General features: G+C 26.8%; 1 protein-coding gene across 4 annotated transcripts in view; it reads right to left on the bottom strand.

Annotated features, from left to right (window-relative positions):
* The window catches only part of AhcyL1 (Adenosylhomocysteinase like 1), a 63,873-nt gene that overhangs the window by 21,488 nt on the left and 17,578 nt on the right, over positions 1-24,807 (bottom strand). For 3 of the 4 annotated variants that reach the window (XM_067269901.1, XM_067269904.1, XM_067269902.1), the window contains exons 3-6: positions 16,760-16,906; positions 15,283-15,383; positions 8,078-8,149; positions 5,014-5,044 (exon numbers count right to left, since the gene is read on the bottom strand). In XM_067269901.1, the coding sequence (XP_067126002.1) occupies positions 5,014-5,044; positions 8,078-8,149; positions 15,283-15,383; positions 16,760-16,906 (351 nt within the window). Of the gene's footprint in view, positions 1-5,013; positions 5,045-8,077; positions 8,150-15,282; positions 15,384-16,759; positions 16,907-24,442; positions 24,564-24,807 lie in introns of all 4 variants that reach the window. The other variant, XM_067269903.1, reaches the window with a different exon arrangement.

The raw sequence follows: 24,807 nt of genomic DNA, 5'->3' as shown, positions 1-24,807 counted from the left end.
TATTGTGCTTGCCAATTCGTTAATAAATGTTTTGGGTAGTTATTAAGGATAAATTTATAATCTAAATTGTTTAATTCAGTTTGGCATTCACTCTGTTTACTCGTTCTTGTATATATTTTCTTTAAGTCTATCATATACGTATTCTTTTTTTATAGTATCTGGGATACGTGAATAATAACTAATCGTTTTATTTACGTTAGATGGTTTTCTATATGTTTTAAATAAGAAATTTTCTTTTATTATAGTTATGTCTAAAAAATTAATTTTATTATATTTTTCTAATTCTATATCAAATTTTATATATCGGTTTATGTTATTTATCGTATCAAAAATTACTTTTTCATTTGTTATCTGGTTGTTAAAAATTAGTAGGTGATCGTCTACATATCTCATTACTCTTTTCACGCCTGGAATATTTTGAATTTTATTATCGATATCTTTCGTTACCAATTCAGCTAGCTTAGGCCCCATTTTTGACCCCATACTAACACCATCCGTTTGTCTGTAAAAGTCATTATAAACCTCAAAATAATTCTTTTTATAAGCAAATTCTATAAGAGTTATTAATTCGTGATTAACGGTTGCGTTAACAAGGCTGTTTTTAATTAAATCCCATTTTATGTTCGGATACATGTTTTTTACATCGAGACTGATTAAAGTATCGGTTTTTTTCTATTTTTATTTTTTGAATTATATTAATTACTTCATCTGCATTTTTTATACTATTTTTTGAATTTTCAATACTTTTTAATTGTTGTTTGATGTAATTTTCTAAATTATACAGAATTGAATATCGAAAATCTACTATTGATCTATATTTTTCACTTTCTTTGTGTGTTTTTAACCGTACATTTAATTTTGTGGTTCTGTTATTTTTAAAATTCAGTATATTATTCTTATCTATTTCCTTAATTTTATTGCTCAAATACATATTTTTTATAATTTTCGTTAAATCTTTTTTAATTTTATCGTATGGGTTCTTATCTAATTTTATATATTGTTCGTTATTAATTTGTTCTTTTGTTTTATTTTCTAAATCCTTATTGTCTATTATTATAAGTTGTTTCGTTTTATCAGCCCTGATAATAGATAAATTATTATTTTTTTAAAAATTTTTAGTTTTACTTAAATTTATTTTATATTTATTTTTCTGGTGTAAGTGTTTTATGTCCTGTATTAGAGCTAATAAGGTTACTTTTCTTTTCTTTTTTAATAGGTAAATCTTTAATACTTTTATCTATATCCGCCATTAAATCTACAATTATTTTATCTGTAGGTAAGTTAAAGTTTATACCTAGGGCAAGAAAGTGTTTTATATATCTAGAGATTTGTACCTTGGTTTTATTAATAATTAAATTGTTCTAACGGTCAATTATTTAACTTACATATGTAAGTGTCTAAATTTTATTCCATTGTGCGTTCATATTACCCATTATAAATTAATTGAATGAGATTATTCACCTTTAATGAGAAAATCTGTACTTTTGTTACGACACAATAGAATTGTCATGTGTTGTATTTGATTGCATAATGGTTCATAATAAGATATGTATTTATAACTTAATTGCTTGCATAAGTAACTTGATGTCATTGTTGGATATTATCTAGTTTAAATTGGTATCAAAGGATATGAATAAAAAGGTAATAACAGACATGAATGTGATAATCATCAAAGAAATGCAACTGTACTACATTTTGTCTTTACTTATATTAAATTGATTCCTAATAGCTATAGATTAATATAATATTAATGTAGTGATAAGTTGTTCATTTTCATAAATTAGCTAAATCTACCATTTAATATACAGCCATTGTTATTGTCCTCAATATGAATATATTCCACGTTATGAATTCCTTTTTCCAACAGACTTTTTCATGAAACTTGAAAACATGTCTTTTACATTAAACATTTTCTACTTTACAAAGTTTATATGCCATAAAATTTTAAAGTCAAATAAGGTAAAAAAAAAAACATTTATTTTTTATATTAATAGATTTTAACATCTATCAATATGCAAGCTCGTTTCCACAAGTCTTGATGGCCATTACGAATATAATGCAATATGTCTAATGTATTGTATTTCTATTAGAATCAAAACATCTGTATCTGAGAAATATTCCAAAATAATGAGTTCAAAACTGCAAGAAATGGCTTCCAGATGAAGTTTTTGATTATTGAATTGGTTGTTAAAAGTAAGATAACTTTTGATGGGGAAAAAATACAGACGACGATTACGGACTACTTCTCAACACAAATATATGAGTACAATACCTATCATTCAATTGTAATATTTTTCCTTAAATTCAATAAAAAATATTATACCTTCTGTTAAATATGCATTTTAAATGTAAAAGTCTAACACTTTATTTTGTTATTTAATGAAAGTTCAAGGTTAGTTACATGGGAAAAAATACATCATTATAACATTATGTATTCATACATATATATATTATTATTTCATTTTATTTCATAACTTTTTCTATTAACTGTTATAAACTGGCACTATTAGCATTTCTTATTCATTATATCTTCCCATTTTCTAAATTAAATGTTTGTCTTCATTGATTCTTAAACAATTCAATATTCTTTTATGGACTGTTTAAGAATCTCTCATCCTTTAAGCACTCACAGGGCAAAAAAATAAATATTTAATTTTATTGTTCACTGTGAAATATGAAAATATCTTTGTAATCTGTAGTTTATAAACTGAATGATTAAAAACATATCTAATAAATATATATAATAAAGTGTGTGTAAGTGTGCATATAAAAGGTGATTCACTGGTAGCATTAAGTAGTTTTTCTTAAAAACCATTAGAGATAGGAAAACGAGAGTGAAAGCAAGTTTATAGAGCAGATGGGAACAATTTTTGGTGACCTTGAATGATCTTAAAAATCAGAGGTTTTTGAGATTTATAAACCTATTTTGTTCTAAATTATAAGAGGCACATAATTATTTGATAGTACAGAACAAAATAAACACCTTTTATATGAGGTCACATTTTCTTAAACCTAATGATTTAAGATATCAACCACTTTCTTCTAAAATCTGATCTCTTTTTTTCCTGAAAGTTTCGATGCTTTGAAGGTTAGGTTTAAGTTTATATCAGTTTTCATTCTTTATCTTATCTTATCAGATAGTCGAACAAGCAGGCTTTGAATAAATTGAATTGTTACTTTTTAAAGCATAAAGGAGTGTCTTTATTTGGAATGATCTTTTTCATTTACTTGTTTCCTGTTTTCACAATGAGTTATTCAAATGAAGATGCATTTGATACACCGATAGCTTTAGGTGCATTTCACCAACTTTATTCACAGGCTGCAAACCTTAATTCTGTCTTCGTGGAGACCAATTAAGGAAATGGCTTACTTTCAGCGTCCTTCTACAAAAAAACATGAAAATCAGAATTCGAGAAAGTTTTCATTAGATTAGTAGACGTAAATTACAAAACGCAGTGAATGCCTGCCTTTCCTAGAAAAAAAAAAATCCCTGTATATGCCAAGAAAGTGCACATTTTCAGCATCTAATCCAAGTAAATTTTGAAATGTATTTTCATTACTATCATGTTTATCATGTAAAGCTTTTTGATAAATAAACTGATAAACTTAGTTCTCAGGACAAACTTTCAGCAAAGAGAGAAATCAGATTTTTAGAAAAAAATTGGCTGATATCTTGAAAACCATTAAGTTTAAGAAAATATGACTTCTTTATAAAAGGTATTTATTTTGTCATATATTATCCATATAATGACTGAAAAGTGCCCCTTACAATTTAAAAATATCATTTTGTTCTATCTCGAGAACAAGTAATTTTCAAGGTCATCCAAGGTCACCAAAGTGTCCCTGTCCATCTCTATATGCTTGGTTATTAGCACCATCTTCCTATCTCTAACAAGCAAATATTTATAAATATATCAGACTGCAATTTTTAATCATATTTTTAATTTATTTAAAATATATGCTCTCCATCTCAAATTAGTAGTGGCTTTTGCTCCTGTACATCATCCTTTTCCTAATTTTTTCCTTTGACGACAAAGTTGTGCCAGTCATCTATTAACTGTTTTCACAGGGAAAGTTTTGGACTGAAATAATGTGACTTCCGGTTTGCATCAGAAGTTCACATATAGTTCATCGAGGCCTCCTGCCTCTAAGGTTTCCATATCTGGTCTTGTTTTTCATCTATCTAACTCTATTCTCGAGATTAAGGAAAGACAGACAAACGGACAACGGTGGAAATGTATAGGTCTATGATTTTTTCAAATTGCAGCCGAATGGATTTCTGAGAATAACTACTGAACAACAGTGAATCACCTTGTACAGCTAATTATTTATAGTTTATAAATAAAATTTAGTAATACAGTAGAGCATCGATTATCCGACCCCCGATTAACCGACTTATCGGTTAACCGACCGCGTTCTAGTCGGCAAATTCAAATGTCCGCTAGTGATGTGGCGCTACAATATTTGGTCATGTCTTGGCTACTTTAATATTATTTTTGTTAAATTTTTGCATGTTTTAGCTGGCAGCACTGGCTCGACCATGAAAGGGAGGCTAGTATTTAAACCAGGCCTAATACACTATACTAATAATGTATTTTTTCATACTTTTCGGTTATCCGACTTTTCAGTTTTCCGACCAACCCCAGTCCCCAATTAAATCGGATAATCGATGCTCTACTGTATTTTGAACTACTATGACATCTTACTTAATTTAAAATAACTAGAGATATAAGTATATATCATTGCTGTTATAGCAATACCTTCTTTATACAAAAATCCATCTGTTTAGATCAGTGTAAAGATTTTTCTGTAAACACATTCTATTTCTGTGTTAAGATAACTTGTAAATTTATACAAAGAAGATTCATTCATAAGAAAAAAACTGACTTATTACATATATCAAACATGGTATTAAACAATTAGTCTTTGTAACAAAAATATTGTTGTATCAATCGTAATTTATATAAATAAAGTGTATTTCTTTATTAATTTCATTTTATAAATATTACTCACCGGCTTCAGCGAGAGCAGCGGCAACTTCATTCTATGGTTAAAGTAACTATCATATATTACACATAAATAATTATTTTAAAAATAATCTATAATTAAATATAAATTATATATATATATTTTAATATGTTTGGGTTATGTACATTTTTTAAAAATGTATTTATTAAATAGAAAGCCAAAACATCAACAAAAATATTTTAAGATGTTATAAATTAATTTTAAGCAATATTTGTTCTAAATAAAATAAAATATTGCTTGTGTAAAGACATATTTCCATAAATTATAAATTTATAAAGAATAAAATTAAAAATAAATTAAATAATTCAAAATAATTCTATCTGAATTCGATTAATGTTACCCTTGGTGCCAAGATGGTGGCTCGTCTCCGATTCCAGCAAGGAAACAGTGGGACGCACGTTCTAACCTAACCTAACCTATTCTAATAAATTACCATAATTACTAGCAACCAAATTATTAGAATAGGTTAGGTTAGAACGTGCATCCCACTGTTTCCTTGCTGGAATCAGACACAAGCCGCCATCTTGGCACCAAGGGTAACATTAACCCTGAATTCTATGAAAATTTTATATTCTGTCTTATAGAAACAAAAAAAATGCAACTCAATAATATATAAAATACCGAATAACTGCATTATTTTAAATAAATTATTACAGAAATCAATTTCTTTAATGTCTTTGCTGGGGAAGACATGATCATGGATTTTGGTAAACCTTAACATTGTGAATGCGTACCCATTTTCAGTATTTCATCCAATAGGCCTTAGTTTTCAAGATATTATGTGATAATAGCTCAAAGTTTAAACAAGTTATCAGAAAAAGGCAAATCAACAGTTGTGGTAAGAGTGAAGATTCAGATCCGGAAAGTATTAATTTTCTTTTTATTTTAATATCCCAAAGCATAAATAAGACAAGATACTTGTGTTCTATTTAGGGTTCGGGTCCCGGGACATCTTGTGTCTCGAAGTCCCGGGACTTTTTCTAAATTTAATTGTCTCAGGTCCCAGGACTTTTGGGTCAAGACTCGAGACACACTTGTCGAAAAATGTATTGTAATAATTTTATTTTCAAAAGATCATAATAAAGTTTCTTAGCTTCCCGCACTCCGTCATTGAGAGCACCATCTGTTAGCTTAACGAGTAATTACTTGATACTCCTACGTAACTTACTGAGTGAGTACACAATAAATACGTTCGTCGCCATATTGTTATTTTGTGACGTTTGTTTATGAGATTGTGATATTTGTGACTGTCTGTCACCACAGTGGGCTCAGTCAGTCAGTTGTCAATTTCACTTTATGAGGTGTCCCAGTGAGATGATCCTATGCTTGAACCACGCAATACATCTAGGAGTTATAGACACATTTTATAATAAAAAAAATCAGGCTACTACCACATCTGCAGCTTCTACCTCCGAAAATACTGATGATAGTGATGATGAAATCATGGAGAACAAAAACTCTTCTGATGAAGAAGCTGCAATGCCAGCTACAAAACAAACTACCCACTACAACCAATGGATGAAATTAAAATAGTGCTTGATGAAACTCTATTCCTAGTGAAATTGTTTAGAAAGAGTCCACTGAAAAACAGCCAATTACAGAAATATGTTAAATCAGAATTTGGAAAAGAACTCAGTTTACTACTGGATGTCAAAATGAGGCAGAATTCTATAATTGTAATGGCAGAAAGGTTTTTGAAGCTCAAAAATTGCGTAAAGAAAGAGTTGATTGATTTAAACATGTAAGACAAATGGAATGAAGACAATCTTCTTCTTTTGCAGTCAATCGTTACTTTATCGCAGCCAGTCAAGATAGCTGTAGATGCCTTAAGCAGATAAAACTCTTCGTTACTCACAGCCGAAGCAATAATTGATGTTTTACTGAAAATAATTCAATCGACAACGACAAATGATAATCCGGCGGTACAGTTCTTTCAAACATTGAAAGTCTGTCTAGAAGAAAGAAGATCACAATGGTTTATATGTTTGTTAAAATATTTGCACATTCGCCTACACAGCTCACAGTCGTAAAATACAGATTTTTTTACTTCAAATTTGAATAAAACTGCACTTATTGCTTTTGCAGAAGATATGTATTGTAGACTTTTTGAAAATATCCCTCTTTATCCCAGATTTGAAAATAATGGATGCCGAACCCAGTACCAGTAGCTCTACTGTACACAACGAACCCGACGAGTCATTTCAAAGTCAAATGGAACAGACAATCAAAAATCGAAGAAAATGTACTCGAAATTCTTGCAAACAAGAGCAACATTAAAAAAAGAGTTCCAATTATTTGAAGCAACTGGAAAACGTACTGAAAGTTTGGAACTACTTTATAAAGCTTTAAACACAATAAAACTAACATCTGTTGAAAACAAGAGAGTGTTCTCCTTGTCCGGAGGCATTATTACAAAAATCAGAAACAGATTGTCGGACAAAGCTGTAAATTCTCTGATTTTTTTAAATGCATATTTTATTAAATCAGAAAAGAAGTCTAATTGCTAGTTTATTATATTATTTATATGACTAATGAATAGAGATTAGGTGATGATTATTAATGATTAGTATGATTACTAAGTTGGTTTTATAATTATAAGATTTTACTGTCAAAAATGAACTCTATTCTAATTTTATTCTGAGAAGTCTCAAAGTCCCAGGACGTCCCAGGATTTTGATCATGGGTTGTCTCGTGTCCCGGGACTTTGAGAATGTCGAGAGTTCCCAAACCCTAGTTCTATTAGTGGAAATTAAAAAGAAAAACAAAGAAAAAGAAAGAAATTAATTAATGAAATGTACTAATTTCCTAATGTCAAGTATAATTATTTGATAATCCGTTTTAAAATTTGATACATTTATCATTTTTCCTTCTTTGGATATGAGCCATTTGGCTTACGCCTTACTAAAAATATACTAATTTCTACTTGACATTAGGAAATTAGTACATTTCCTTAATTTAATTAAATAATTAAGATTGTCAAATATATAGCCACAAAAATATATAAAACTTAAATAAACGATTCTTTTGAAAAATAAATTTTATACATTACCTGAGTTGAATAAATATTACAAGCAGCCCATCGGACAGATGCTCCCAATTGAACCAATGTTTCTATCAATACCTGAAAAATAATGTATAATATAATGAACGTAAAAAATATTTTAATAGAAAAAATTGTAAATTTTAAATTTGAATTATAACCTAAAATATTATTTTGCATTTTTAATATCATATTTAAACGTAAAAATCACATACACAAAAATAATCTGGGGAATAGCATAGCTAACTTTAGAAGTCAAAATTTATTGAAAACATATGTTACAGAACTACTTGGTGCCAGTTTTAGATAGAATTTAAAATGAACAGTTTAAGTTCTACTGCACTGTGATAATATACCTGTGTACAACCATTAAGAGCATTATTGCAGTTAATACAAACACAAATATTAAAATGCGGGCGATATTGTAAGAAAAACCTTAATATTCACACTGTTCATTTCAAGTTCTATCGGGAGATGGAGCCAAATGGCTCGGTAAACACTTTCGTTCTGTTTAAAATTTTAACTTAAGTTTGCATGTTAATTCTTGAATTATGTCGTGTAAAAGAATAAAAAGAATGTGAAAATTGAATATTTTTTTAATATTCAATTTTCACATTTTTTTTTTATACGACAGTATTAAAAAAAAGTAGTATTAGTATTTTCCAATTCATATCAGTTATACGATAAGATATTTTAGTGAATTTTTTTAATTTGCTAAAATATCTTATCGTATAACTGATATTAATTGGAAAATACTAATATATTTTTAACGATTGAAAGAGAAGAACAATTAAATTCGACCATTTTTGACAGAATTATTAACTGAACTGAACTCAGAAAATGAACCACACAGGAACTTGTATGAACAGTGTAACACAGTTCCTGTAACACAGCTTCTCGTTTCAACAGGTTTGAGTTTTATTGTAGCCACTGAAGACTTTTCATCTAGTTTATCAACGAACGCTCCCATGGATGAGAAATTTTCAGCATAAAAATAAACCACTTGAATCTATGTGTCCCTTGTAGTTATAACAGGATGTTTTGAGAGTGGCAAGATACTTAGTCTCTTTTATAAATGAAAATTCACAGAACATTTAATCAAAGCCTTTTCTAATTTCCAGAATGAAGCCATTAACTGAAGAAAATTTTGCCCTAATTGCTTCACATATCCTGTTAAGACAATGGTGTTGATTTATTCAAATATGAGACACTATGTTTGAGCACACACTTAGTATATATGGTGCCTGGTCTGTTAAAAATAACCAAAACCTTTTCTTACAAAACAATTGAGTTATACAATTTGGTTCATGCATCATTGTTGGCCTGGATAAAAGTTGTGGAATTTGTAAACTCTTAACAGCATCGGTTGTACTGGCTCTCCTGTTAACAGAAGACAATGTTCAGCACATCCTTTTAGCATATCCACTGTCTCATCCGAAATAAAAAAAAAGTTCATCTAATACCATCTCCAAATGATTGTAAACTTAATAAAGAACCAATGTATGATACTTTAAAACTGTCCCCTGTACAAATACCAAAGAGGGAAAGCATCTTAACTTCCAACTTTAACACTATAATCAAAACTGAAATGTTTTAGTCAAATTTTGCAGTGTTTTAAAATATTTTTCAGAAATCACTTTGAAATGTTATCACATTATATGAGAAGATTAAAACATATTGATTAACTTAAAAAGGGATCAAACGAAGATAATCACATTTTTTATTTATAATACATTATCAATAATGAGTTATATGGATTTACTTCCGTATTGATAAATATTTGATTAAAATACAACAAGACAAAAAATAATGTTCCAATGTTTCCCTTTTTTAATTTATTTTTATATCTTAGACTATATTAATATAAAGGAATTTCTAAATATATTTTTGTAAATATTAATTTTATTCGGATATCAGATCAGAAATGTCTTTCTTGTATTTGATTAAATTCATTTTATGTTTCGACCCAATTCAAATTTGTGTTACTTTCGTTTATTTAAAATAAAATAAACAAAAGAAACAATGTACAGGTAACAGCTATTTCTGAACTGATACTGAATTATTCAAGCCAAGTACTAAGAAAAAAAATTAATAACTTCTATTCTTGTTATATTTTATTAATCATTACATTATTTTTATCACATCATTTATATACTACAGAAATATAATAAAACGCACTTAAATAAAAATGATAATGATTATGTTTGTTATTTTAGAAATGAAAATTAAATCTATAATTTAATAAATATTAAACATTTACTTTTCATTTTCTTTAAAAAATATAAATGTTTAGTTTTCGTTCAGTATTTTCTTGATTATTTTTCTATGACTCCGATATACACAGTAGATGTGTAAATGAAAATCTGCACAATTTTGGCAAGCATAGTTGATATATATTTTTTTTTTAAAAACTTGGGAATGTGTTGCTTAGATTGTAGATTTAAATTCTGTTGTCATGACAACAATATTTCAGATGTAAACAAAATGAAGCACCCTAATAAAGAGCAAAGAATTGTAGTTGATGAATTTTACAAATGAGAAAAGAGAAGTTTTACAGTTAAGCATTTTATTGATATGGAATGGCAAGAAGGGCAGTTTACAGCATCACAGAGAGGCTGAGAAGTGGTAAGACTGTTGCTAGATGTCTAGGGAGTGAGTAAAAGGGAATTAAAATGAATATAGCGAAAAAGAAATTCATGGAAGCGAGCCGGTTGGAAAAGTTGGACAGCCATTCAGAAAATTTGGTGGAAAGTTTAAAATATCTCATCAGTTTGCTAAAATCATACTAGTCACACAACATGTTTGTCCTTCAGAAGTGAACGTCAGCCAAATATATTGGACATTGTTATAGACAATGAGTCATATTTTACCTATAATGAAAGTGACTGCACTGGAAACATGTAATATTGTAAGGGTGGGGTGATTGATCCACAGGTAAAATTTAAACATCATACAAAATTTCCTCAGAAAGTGTTGGTTTAAGTAACAATTAAAACAAAAGGACAATATCAAATGTTCACAGCACTCCCTTGCCTCTGAATAAACAAAGAAATGTACACAAAGGTTTAAGTTTGTTTTAAGTGTGAGTATATTAAAAAGAAGCTGATTCAAGAAAAACCATTCAAATGGTTTGTATGTCTTTTGGCCAGGCCTCACAGCTGCACGTTATGCAACAAATATAGTTTCTGTGCTAGAGAAACATGAAGTCTGTTATGTCAACATTGCAAATGTTTCTCGGCTACATCCAACCGAACAATTCTGGTTACCAGCTGAAATAGAAGGTGTACAAAAATGGGTGGTCTGCCAAAAATGAAGTGGAACTGAAATAGCACACTAAATCCAAATCCTGTCAATTTAATTCAGAGCACTTTTGAACTTCTGATGACTGTCATCAAGACTAAAATCAGAAGCCACCGGTTGTGGACCTGACCACATAATTTAGAGACAAGAAACTAATTTTGTCAATTTTGTGTTCCTGGATAATCATATTATAAATTAAAAAATATATAATTATTATAAATATGATATTTATGATAAATATAAATTTATCACAAATTTAATTTTTGTGCAACGTTTTTTGTTTACATTTAATGTTCAATTTAATTAGTAAGTAAATCAACAGATATATATAGAAAAATACTACATTACCATACAATAATAAATAACTGTCATAGAAACAATATGAATACAGAGAATTACTACTCATAGTCATTCTACAAGTGCACAAAAAGACAGAAACCTATATGTCATACACTTAAATTACAAGAAAGTATTTGACAGCATATACAATATACAGTATACATTTATATAAAAGTATTCTCAACAATTTTAGAAAACATAACACAATGCTACAAAACAACATTAAACTCAGACTTTTTTGCATTTACATTAAAACAAACTGAATGTATTTAAGATGAGGCATTTTCTAAGGAGATTCCTTTAAGTCCACTATAGTTCTGTATGGCCTTTAAACTTCTATCCAATAGGTAAACAACACTACATACAAATACAGAATCAAACATAACAGACCACAATACATATCTCACTATGCGCATGGGTGACACAAAACTAATCATTCACAGATTCATTGATGCATAGAGATATATTACCTATTATATGTTACATTTATTCCACTGGCATTCAAATGGAATTTGGCATATACAAATGCAAAACACTTTACAAAAACTCCCAAAGAAAAATGATTTTGTTTTTAGAAATGGAGACAACATTAAATCAAAGGGCATAGGTGAGATGAAGTCTACAGATATTTAGGACTTCAAGTTAGTTTCTGTTTGATTCATCTGTGTTCTGTAAGTTTGGCTCACAGAACACACAAATCAAACGGAAACAAATAAAATACTACGATAAATTAAACTCAATATTAACAACAAGTTCAATATAAAACACATATTTAAAGCAGCTAACACATATTATCCTAGTTCTCACATATTCTTTTGAAATTATAAAATTACATACACAGAACTAGAACAAATCCAAAAGAAAAGTAAGAAAATATAAACACTACTTGTATGTCTTCCATAGAAAGTTTGAGTCTTTCCCATAGAGAGAGAGAACAAGGCCACACGGATATAAATCTTCACCACAAACAAATACACACACTACAGAGTTTTTCTATAAAATCGAGAATCATTAATTACACAAAACTGTAGCTCTTTCAGATAGAAACAGTACACTTAAACCTACACAACAAACATTTTGATCTAACATAATACACACAAGAGACAGATACCATGAAGAAGTCCTAGATCCAGGAGGAGCTCCATGATAAGCATCCTAATCATCTTGGCCAGGATCACATAAACAGAAATGCATCAACTGCTGGGTGATTCATGAATGCCTCCTTAGATAGAGTGTTCATGATTGCCATACAAGAATAGGCAATAAATACAAAAACTACAGAAAGTACACTTTCAAGGACAACAGTTACAAATGACATTTGTAGAAAATGCTACATCATGAATAAAACTATACCACATATCACTTTAGGTTGTAAATTTTAGGACAAACTACTTACACACAAGCTATTATACAACAGCAAGCATATTACAAATACATACTTCAGATGATCAAAGAAAATAACACACACAAAATATACTGACTGCCATAATCATAAATAAAACATCCATAAACAACAATAAACAGAAAACCAGACAATTGGTCTATTGACAAACAAAAACACTAACACATACAGGTATCCCTTGTACAACATGGCACTTCTACAACACGGTTTGAAAATTGGAGATATCCGACATACAACATGACTTCTGGTTTCACTCTAACACAGTTTTTGAAATCCTCCATACAAAATTTCATAATTTTTAAGTGTAAACTTTGTTATTTAATATTTTTTTTCATTCCAGTAAGCATGTCTGTTATCTCAAATTTGCTCATGGATTTTAGAATATTGAAATTTTCAAACTATTTTGTGCTTTTCGCAAGGTTTACTTTAATGAAAACTGATAGGACAAGAAAGAAAACTTTGCACTAACTTTCCTATCAACCAGGTATCATTGTTGTTATTTTCAGACTTTAGCCTTTAAGACTATCGCTGTGTTTTCTTTTTATAGATTAATCTTTATATCTAGCAAAGTTTAAATAAACATTTTTAGGTAAGTGTTATTAAACATTTTTTAACCATAGTTAATATAATTACTTCATTTGTAAAAATAATGAATGAAACACAGTGGTATCTTGATACTCAAGCAATTTGATATTAAAACAGAAATTCTGGGTTAATGTTACCCTTGGTGCCAAGATGGTGGCTCTTCTCTGATTCCAGCAAAGAAACAGTGGGACACATGTTCTAACCTAACCTAACTAACCTATTCTAATAAATTACCATAATTATTAACAACCAAATTATTAGAATAGGATAGGTTAGGTTAGAACGTGCATCCCACTGTTTCCTTGCTGGAATCAGACACGAGCCACCATCTTGGCACCAAGGGTAACATTAAGCAAATTCTGGAAAAAAGTTACTCAGTATTCAACTGAACAAATGCAACCCACTAGAACAATTTTTCATTAACGACATTTTTATTTTGTCATCCATGAAAAATTTTTATGCTAAAAATAAAAAATATGAAAATGTTGCTTATACTTCTGATCAAGATCAATAAAAAAGCTGAGATGATGATACTTTGTGAAAAGAAAATGCCCTAGTTTAAGTATAATTAATATTAATGCGTCATACAGTACTTTTATTCATGATTGTTAATTAATTATTGATTGGAAATAAATTATTGATTGCTTTAAATAAACATATTTTTCTTAGTAACAAAAAAAAATAGGATATTTTTGTTAACTTCTGGAATGTAATCCCATTAGTCCTTTGTTTTGTATAGCACAGATTTGCATAACATGGCACTTTTTCGGAACATAATTACCATGTTATACGAAGGATACCTGTACATTGTAGACATAGCTATACCAAACAACAACATATGAAATAGTAAATATTCAGAACTTGCTATGAAATAAAGAACCCGTGAAGAAAGGATAAGATATTTATTGTGCCTACAGTCCTCTCTTGTATGGGTGTCATGCCACATACTAAAGTTTAGAAACATTAGGGCTTCTCAACAGTATGCACAATATTACATAAAGCTTTTATACATACCAAATGTATTACATAGTCAGGAAATTCTCAAATACAAACACAAATAAACAAAATAGTTTTCCTGTAGCTAATTCTTGTCCTTGATCTGTCATAGTACTAAGTACAAGTGGAATAGGATATATTCTTATAACACAATAATACCATGTTAAATAATATTTATATTATTTTAAACTAAGTTTTTAAACTAAATTATTATTTAGTTTAAAAACTTCGGGCATTTTAACCTTCTGTTTTACATTACAAATGAATTGCTGATGATAAAAGATTAATTTTTTAAAGGACTTCATAAAACTGTGCAAATTATATGATGTTTATGACAGATATTTCTGTCTTAATAAAATTGAAATAAATTTTATCTTACGTCAGATTTAATAAGAAAATTCACATGGAATATCTAAGAATTGTTATACACTCCGTCTTCTTTTACACTATAAAAAATATTAGTCTACGAGTTCTGAGATTTATATTAATTAAAACACAAAATTATATAGATTAATTATTTATCAATGTCATACACTTAAAAAGAAAAAGCTTTTAATGTAAATGTTCCATTAAATGATATATAATAACTTACTGCAGTTTGAGCATTGATATGTGTACAGCCAACAATTTTAGCTCCCACTAATGGCAGATCTTTCATGGCACGTTTCCTAAGAGCAACAATGCCTGGCATTTCTAAAAAGTATAATTTAATTAAATTGTTGAAACAAATATTAAAAAAAATGAATTCAAAATGTAAAAATAAAGACTAGTAAACAGGAGTTTTCTTTTAATATTTTTCATAAATCGTAAAAACACCATTTACTAAAAACAAAAAAAGTATAGCTAACTTCTACAGGTAAAAATATCTGGCAGCAGAATGATCTATTAAAAATAACATGTTTTAAGTGTTAAGCAGTATCAAGTAATAAACAATGTTTCCAATATTTAATAAGATCTTTCTCTGTTGAAGAATTAAAAGAAAAAATCTGTTTTTAAACGATAGTCTTCTTTTTTTTTTTTTTTTTAATGTAAAGGAAGTTGCTCATTAGTTTAATTGATGTAATATATTTTAAATTTTTTAAAATGACAATTCAAAAATATTTTTGAAATAAACTGAAAATATAATTTACCATATTTTCCGGCGTATAAGACCCCCGACTTTTGAGAAGGTTTTCCTGGGTTAAAAAGTCGTCTTATACGCCGGAAAATACGGTATTTTAAAAAGTATCTTACTATATATTCGAAAATTAAATTACAATTCAGTCTTCCTTTAGCATTTACAATATCAAAATCTATATACCTTTAATTTTGTAATATATATAATAAAATTAAATTACTGGAATCTTTAGCACATATAACTTAATATATTAACGGTGTTAAATTAGCTATCCTTAATTGATTAACGTTTGCACAGACATTAATGTATTAACGAAAGTTTGCTATTTATACATCCTTCATTATTTCATAAATCTACAATGAAGATTATGTAAATAAAGTAATCCTACTAAATAACAATGTAAATTTTTAATAAATTTTCTTTTGAATTGTGCACTAAATGTTCTAAATATATGTTTTTACATGCAACTACAATTATTATTGTTTTATAACACTGATTTTAAACAATTTTTTTTAAATCTTCTGTTTAAAAAACAATTTTATTTTTCATGAATTAATCAATACACTTGTAACCGTGGATGAAATTTAAAGAAGAGTGATGTTTTTGACCTGGTTAATGGACCATATTCGGGCATTTCTTTAAACTTCACTGTTAAAGGTGTATTGATTAATTGGTTGCATAACTAGTGACTAGTTCATTTTATTATTATTTAATTTTTTTCTAAATAAATAGATAACATTAAAGACTTTTTCATTCTTCGTAACTATTTTATTAAATTCGGATTATTAATAGGACAACTTTTTATTATTATTATTTAAAATGAATACTGTATGAAATCAACATAATTTATAATTAGATTATGACTTTTAAAACTGCTAAAACTTTTATGAAACTTGATTAATTTCGAATTAAATACTGAATAATTAATAAGTTATATAACATGTTTATTTACCTTGTTCTGCTATTTCTATTTCCCTTCTACCAAATGCAGCTTGATTTATGTTTTTAATACAAAAATCATCGAAACCTTTGGAATTTTTCTGTACTTTATCTCTTGGAGATCCACCCTCGTCATCAGAACTTGTGTCCGTATATGAAGCTAATATACAATAAAAACGTAATATATATATAAATGCTTACAGGCTATATATTAATTAGTTACAGATATATTTGGCAGTAAGAAGTTTAGAATTTGTTTTTTAATTCTCCATTTGTAATTATTGGATTATAAACAATTTATTTATTTATAATCAAGTATAATTTCTGTTTTATTATCAACAAATTTATAAAAAAAACATCTAAAATCAAATCATTTATTCAATTAAAACAAATTTTATTTTAATTTTTATATAGCATCAGAACAGAAACAAAGTAAAATAATTTTCAATTTTTTAAAGCTGAACGACGTACTCAATAACATTTAAAAAAGTTAATTAAAACTCAAAATTCTAATAGAAACCGCTACTGATAAACACGAAATGCATTAACTTTAAAAGCAGATTTTAAGAAGAAAAATACAAGTCATTAAGTTCTATTTTTATTTTTGGTGTTATAATGTTCTTAAACAAAAAAAGCACCTGTTTTTGCCTTTTTTTTTATAATGAGGTTTTCTGGGTATTCACATACTTAAACGTAAACAAAAGAATTTGTTGTTAAAATGGAACATTAAATCAAAAATTTTCCATTAAATAAAAAGAAAAAGATTAAGTTATTTATAAATTTATCATGAAATGAGTCTTTATATAAGTTACTGCTTTAGCAATGTTTCATAGATTTTTTTCAAAATATATAAATAGTTTGCCTATAAAACATTTTTTTTTCTAATATGGTGAATATAAATAATCGTATGTAAGTAAACTTATATAACTTCATAAATAAATTATTTTATTTTTTAATTAGAAATGGCAATAAATTTAATAATTTATTCATTTTATGTTTATATATTCATATTTTAAACGTTTTTTTTTTCTTTTGAAGTTTAAATAAATATTTGATAAAGCTTATAAAATACAGTACATTCCTCTTAGTGTAATCTCTTTATCATCATCAAGTTAGGCAAGTTGTAATCAAATAACAACATTAAACAAAGTAAGTAAATAAGAATACAATTAGAGGAAATTGTTTCATTGAGAACACATTAAAAATAATTAAAAAGACACATTAAAATAGAAATTGTATAAATTTACGATCATTAATTAGTATATAATTCATCCGGTATTGTTTCTCTGCTACGAAGTTTAACAATAGATAGGTAATGTCAGTAATTACAAGAAAATAATAACTAAAACAATTAACAGTTAGGATTTGAAAGAATGAAACTGATACAATTGCTTGTTATCAGCTACGTATTAAGAACGATAGAACAAAAAGAGAACTTAAAAAGGTATACTTACCAAAGATAATGATAACAATAACCAAATTACGATTACAATAAGGAAAGTTTTTATACTGTACTTTAACTTGTATCTATTGAGACATGCTAATTTCGATATATTAACTGACTGATAACATTATCGTGATTGCAATAAGTGGAATCTACTGTATCAGTTTAAATTTTATTCCAAATAAAATAAGAGAAGAATACTATAAAAAGTAAGAATAAGCAAACAATAAACTTATACACGTTTTATTTTGTACATTTAAAGAAGTACTAAAATATCCTTAAGATTTACTTATAAACAAATTCAGTATACATTAATATAACAAAAAAATATAAATAAATTGCAATTTACATTCTCATTTGTTTTAAGATAAACAATTTCTAATGTTTTCTAAGTTTAAAATACACATTAAAAAAAAAAAAAACTAAATATACTCAGTTGAAAAATAAAACAAAGTTAACTTCCTTCCTGTATACTTTACATCAATAAACTATTGAAAATTTTGAACAAGGTATTTACACATTTCCTTTAACGAAAACAAATTTTACTGTTTAAATATTTTTAAAATTTTAATAATTTAGTACAGATTTATTTTAAATTTAAAAACTAATCTAATATTTGTAATAATTTTGTAATATTCAGATTTAAGTTATTAATTTGTATTGAATATTTAAATTTAATGAATTCATTTTTATGCAATTTGTAAGAGAAGGAAAAAAAAAAAAAAATCAATAAAGAAATAATTATTTATAATCTTCTATCTAAACAAATATCTGATTCAAACTCTATGTGGAGGTATTTTATTTAGATTATATTTATCACTTAAATATCAATAATAAAGGTGTATGGATTTTATCATCAATGTAGGAAGTAGGTGTTACATCATCGCAAAGCATTACACAAAAATAGAATTCTAAGTTTTGTGTAAACATAAAAGGAATTTTAATAAATTATTTAGAAAATTTTAAAAACAAATTTAAGTAAAATTCTAAAATAAATCCTTTCTTTTTCTATTTTTATTCTCTATTACTGTATTTCAGGTCCATGAATAGGACTTGAAAGGGTGAGATTTAAAAAAAAAAAAAAAGACACTTTTCATAACATAATTTATTACTTTTCACAATATTAATATACAGAATAGCACAATACAGTAGACTAAGAAGGAACTAAATAATATAAATCACAATATACAAAATAAATATCTAGATTTTATATATATATTATACTGTTTAGTTTTATTTTTTATTTCTTACCAAATAAAAAGAGTTAAACCTCACGTGCATGGCCTGGCTTTATTGATACTATATTTAATTATATATTATAAATAATTAATTAGATTTGTTATTAAACCAAAGCCTTCGGGCTAATTTTCTATATTCGACGATTTCTTCCTTAATAATTTAGATTTAAAAATAACTTTTAATTTATTACAATTTAATAATTAAACTATTGTTTAACTTAATTAAATGATTTTAAACTTAATGAAATTTAATAAGATCTTTTACCGTTAAATTATCGTGTTACTTAAAAAAATATATGATTTATTTTTAAATATATTGCTTCGATTTCATACATTTTTATTTAGTATTAGCAAGATTATATTCTACTATTAAATATATATAAAGTCTCAGACCATAAATTTATATTATTTATATAAAATACACGACTCAAATAAATTGAAAGTAATAATTCTATAAATTAAAAAAAGAAAATCAATAGAGTTTTTTAATCAGTACTTTTCTTCCATTGAATTTTTTTAATCAGTATTTTCCTCACATTATTTAATTTTAGTACATTTTATAATCAATGTATAAAGATTACTTTGATGTAATTGAAAATTATAAACGACGTATATTGAATTTAACGACGCTTAATAAAATTCTTTAATTAATTATCATTTACAATGCAACTATTTAGTTATTCGTTAATAAAAAAAATTTTAATTGAATTATCCTACTAAAAAAAACCACCATTAATTAATTTTATAAATTGTTTTCGTAAGTAAATAAAATATTAACGTAAATATTGTATTCTCTTGTAGATGAAAAAAAAATCTAACAAGTATAATCGTCAGTAAATTAAACACCGTATTTCTTAAAATAAAAAATAAAGATTTAGATAAATTTCTATACAAATTAATTGATACTAGAATTAATTTTATATCGGAAATGATTAATTTGTTAAACTTAAGCTTTTAAACTGAACTTTCTGTGGTACTTCCAAGAACAAAGTAACTTATATTTTAAAAATTTAAACTTTATCGTATTTTATTTACCATAAATTATAGGCAATAATATATTTATTAATTAAAAATTTAATGTAACTTAATAAGATACTTTAATGCTAATTATTAATTCACAATTAATTATCATTTAATTGATAAATGTGTGTATCTTTCTATTTGTTAATGAAATTATCAAATCTGAGCCGATGTATTGATCCTATCCTAATTGAATTAATGTTATTACAGAAGTGCATGTGAAATCTTTGCTTTAAAAGATGATGATGATGATGTAAAAAGAATAATAATAATAATTTTGTCTTATATACAAGATTAATAATATTGAAGATAAAGTAACCAAATATGGTATATTATTAAAAAATTTAATTTAATCATTATCGAGTCAATATATAAAAGGTAAATAAGGGATTTCCAATGCCGTTATGAATCATTAAGCATAATAAGAGTATAAGAATTCAATACGCAGGATCGTCTGCTTCGTGTTGCCAATCGTTACCAGGTTTTGTTTTAAATAACTTCTGATACAAGTTTTCATTAATAATATTTTTAATCTAATTCATCATAATCATTTCCTATGGATTTATGATTTTAATTTTTATTATTCTATTGTAGATACTCGACTTAAATATTAAAGAAGAATGTCTTTTAAGTTGATACAGCTTGTCTTGTATTTGTATTTTAATATGTAATTTACAAACATCTAATTAAATAATATTTCATTTTAAAATTTGTTTAAATTTAATTTTCATAAAATTACTTATCAAAATGAAGTATAGAAATTTGCTGCATATATGATTTGCATAATAATTGTAATTCTGAAACACGATTTGCAATCTAGCAGAGCATGATAAACAGAATTGGGTGAATTACTACTAGAAAAAGTATAATTCATATCTATGTTAATATAAAAAGGAAATATTTATAAAATATTCTTATATTTTGAAGTGATAAAAATTTTTAAAGAGAAAACTATAATAATAATAATAATGATAATTCCAAATAAAAATTCCTATTTCTTCGAAAATTACACACACGCAACCACATAAATCTCATTATGTAACATAACACACACACACACACACACACACACACACACACACACACACACAGGCTATATGTACTGTTATGTAACAAATAAAATATTTATAATATTTTAACAAAAATTAATATTCTTCTGACCTTCATAAGAAAAATAAAATTGAATCTGTAAATAAATATCACTTTCCTTTTGTAGAATTAAGCAAATAAACACATTACCTTCTACAAGTATCGGAGATTTTCATAAAAGTTAAAGGTTTGACAGCATTTGGGAAGAAAGACTGCTTCGGATGCTGTCAAAATTTATCCATAAACTAAATTTATGGCATAATATTGTATCATTACATTAGAAAGAATATTAAGATGCAAACACCATTTATGTGTAATGTAAAAAATGATATTTATTATTAAATTAATTGAGATATTTGGTAGGATTCTGGATCAATATATTTTTACTACATTCATTAAAAGTTTTTCGGAAATAAATTTTTAAACTAAAACAAAATAACTAATTTAGTTTTCCATTAAGTAATGTTTACTTAAATTTCAAAGAAACCAAACAAAAAAAAAAAACAAGTTTCTATATTGTTTCCATTACTCAAATGAATTAAACTAAAGGAATTTTTATGGCATCCAATATATCCAAAGGTAGCTTCTCTTGTAATTAAAGCAAATAGCCTGTAAGGAACACAAAAATAAAATGAGAAAGCAATTACGTTCTTCCTGCTTATAGTAGAGTGTGGTTAATTTTTTTAAAAAAACAAAAAAGAAAAATCACATTTGAAAAATGTGCCAAAATAATTTCGACGATAAACATCGGTGAAATTATTTTGGCACAAAAGTTATGGCAGAGAAGGAGAGAATAACTTTTCTATGTAAAGAAACTGCCAAGTAAGCAAAATTTAATAAAGAAATCCGAGCTCATTTTGTAATTAATTTTGTGTAAAATCGCTAACAGCCGTAATAAATCTATATCTCTTTGAAAACTGAATAATAGCGAGCAGAGTCCTTGAAAAATATCATCTTAAATAGATCAGACAAAAGTAATTTTCTTAAAGGCGTCGTTCCTATTCTACTTACATAATATTATAGAATAATTACGTAAAACGGGACAACATTTACGTGCCATCAATAGATTCTAGTTGAGGTTCAATTTGGGAGAATTTATAAGAATTATTCGAAAGGATAAAAATCAAAAAAATGTTTCGGGCTACCATGACACGGAAAAACAATTTCTAAAATAGATTTCACAAGCGGAGCAACATATCCACAGGAGAGAAATTAAAACCAGAAAATTATGTTAGGTTATTTTATATAAGTAACCATGATCCCATTTACTTAATTGCCATTTTTTATATATATATATATATATATATATATATATGTTTTAGTTAAAGCAATAACTGGAAGAACAGTAAACAAAACATTACAACTGTAATTTTTTCTTAATTGTCTAGTATCTGTTTCTGAACTTATATTAAAAACTCGACAAGGTGAATAACCACAATCATTTCGTAATAGAGGTTAGTGGAGCGTAGACTTAAGAATTTTAAAAAGTGATTAACAAACTTTTATTTTTGTTACAATTAAAAACAAGGCGTCGAAATGTCAGAATATTTAACACAGTAATGGCAAAATACAGCGAAAGTAAGGACTATTTTTATACGTTATATCTAAAGCACGTAGGCAAAAATCCTTGAAGTAACGTAATAAAATACTTTAATAATGCATAAGTAATTATTATTAATCGAAAATAATAAATATTTCATAATAAAAGAATTGCAGAATTGTCTGAAAAATAAACTAAATTGTCTTTATTATCGCGAATAAATACAACTACACTGCCTATTGTATTAACAATATAATAAAGAAATTCACCCGAATAATTAATATTTTATTAATTAAACATTAATTACAAACATAGAAAAGTAATTCAAAAATTGAGTAAAATTACTACACCTTTATTAATTGAGTCGAAAAAATAAAAAATAAATTAAAATTAGAAAAACCGAATAGGTTATATTAGAAGTTAATTATCCTTCATACGAATTATAATTCCAACAGAAATTAGTTTTGCAATTTACAAAGTAAATGACATTAAGCGAGAAATGTAGAAACGGGAGGGAGGAGAAGGACAAAAAAAATGTAACGAAATAAAGATAACGAAACAGAAAAAAATTACATAAAAAAATGTTTTATTATCAAACACCCGTTTAAGTGTAGGAGACAGAAGTAGGTTAAACTACGAAATAGTTCAATAGAAATTATTTTATAATTTATGAGAAATCGTTCGTTTTTCGCAATATCTTTCGTAAAAGAAGAAGAAGAAGAAAAAAAAGGCAATAGAAATGTTGAATCATACTACATAAAAATAATATCTACAGTACACTCGGATCACGTGTTCTCCGTTTGAAATTTAATAATAATAATTGTCAGCCAGGAAAGGAAAAGTTAAAATTAGTTTTTTTCCCCTTCCTTTACGACCTTTAATTCTTCATTTGTAGCTTTAAAAAATATATATATATGCTAATCTATATTAAATATGCAAGACAAATAAAATGTTTCTTATGAATAACACTAGTATAAATGCACGGGAGACAATAGACTTGCGCGTTTTATTTCAATTTAAATATAAAAATGCCGGACATTTTATTAAATGTGAAATGATTCTAATCGTCCCGTCTTTTTTAAAAAAAAATTTTTAATGGAATTTATAAGATCGTATTTGGCGTTTAAATAAACCAATACTTAAAACACCCGGAAAGATAATTTAACTTTATCAACGTGCTTTAATGTAAGGATCAATTATTCATCTGGGTGGCATTAAGTTACTGTTATATCTAATTTATTCGCTCTTTAGCATAATAAAGGAGAGACGTTCGATCCGGACACATAACTTTCGCGTACTCCGGTAACGTTTACTAATACCTAAGTTACACAAAATTCTATAATTATCTTTCTTTCCACCACTTACAGCTGGAACATGTGGAAGTGGCGCTAGAACGTCTGCTGTCCAAATATCGACCAATAGGGAGGCTCATCCGACGACGAGTGCGGTCCTTGAAAGCAGGAAACTCCAGCAATGCTTGAGAGACCTTTTCAATAATAAATTTCAGTATTTTTTCCTCGTCTCTACTTTTCAGATAAATTCCAAAATAACAATAATAATTTATAAATTCCTCACAACCACTTGGAAAGGTTTAAATTACTAAAAATTTTCAAACAATAAAGCCTTTAAATGCGATCCTTTAACGTCATCAAATCCCACTTTGAGAGGCGCCATTTTGAAATTTCAAAAGAGGGGAAAAAAATGTTTTTTTTTTTTTATTTTAAAATTCA

Source organism: Centruroides vittatus, unplaced genomic scaffold, assembly GCF_030686945.1.
Source record: "Centruroides vittatus isolate TY-2023 unplaced genomic scaffold, ASM3068694v2 contig_359, whole genome shotgun sequence".
NCBI lineage: Eukaryota > Metazoa > Arthropoda > Arachnida > Scorpiones > Buthidae > Centruroides > Centruroides vittatus.
Note: the sequence above shows the minus strand (reverse complement) of the source record. Positions and strands in the feature narration are given on the sequence as shown.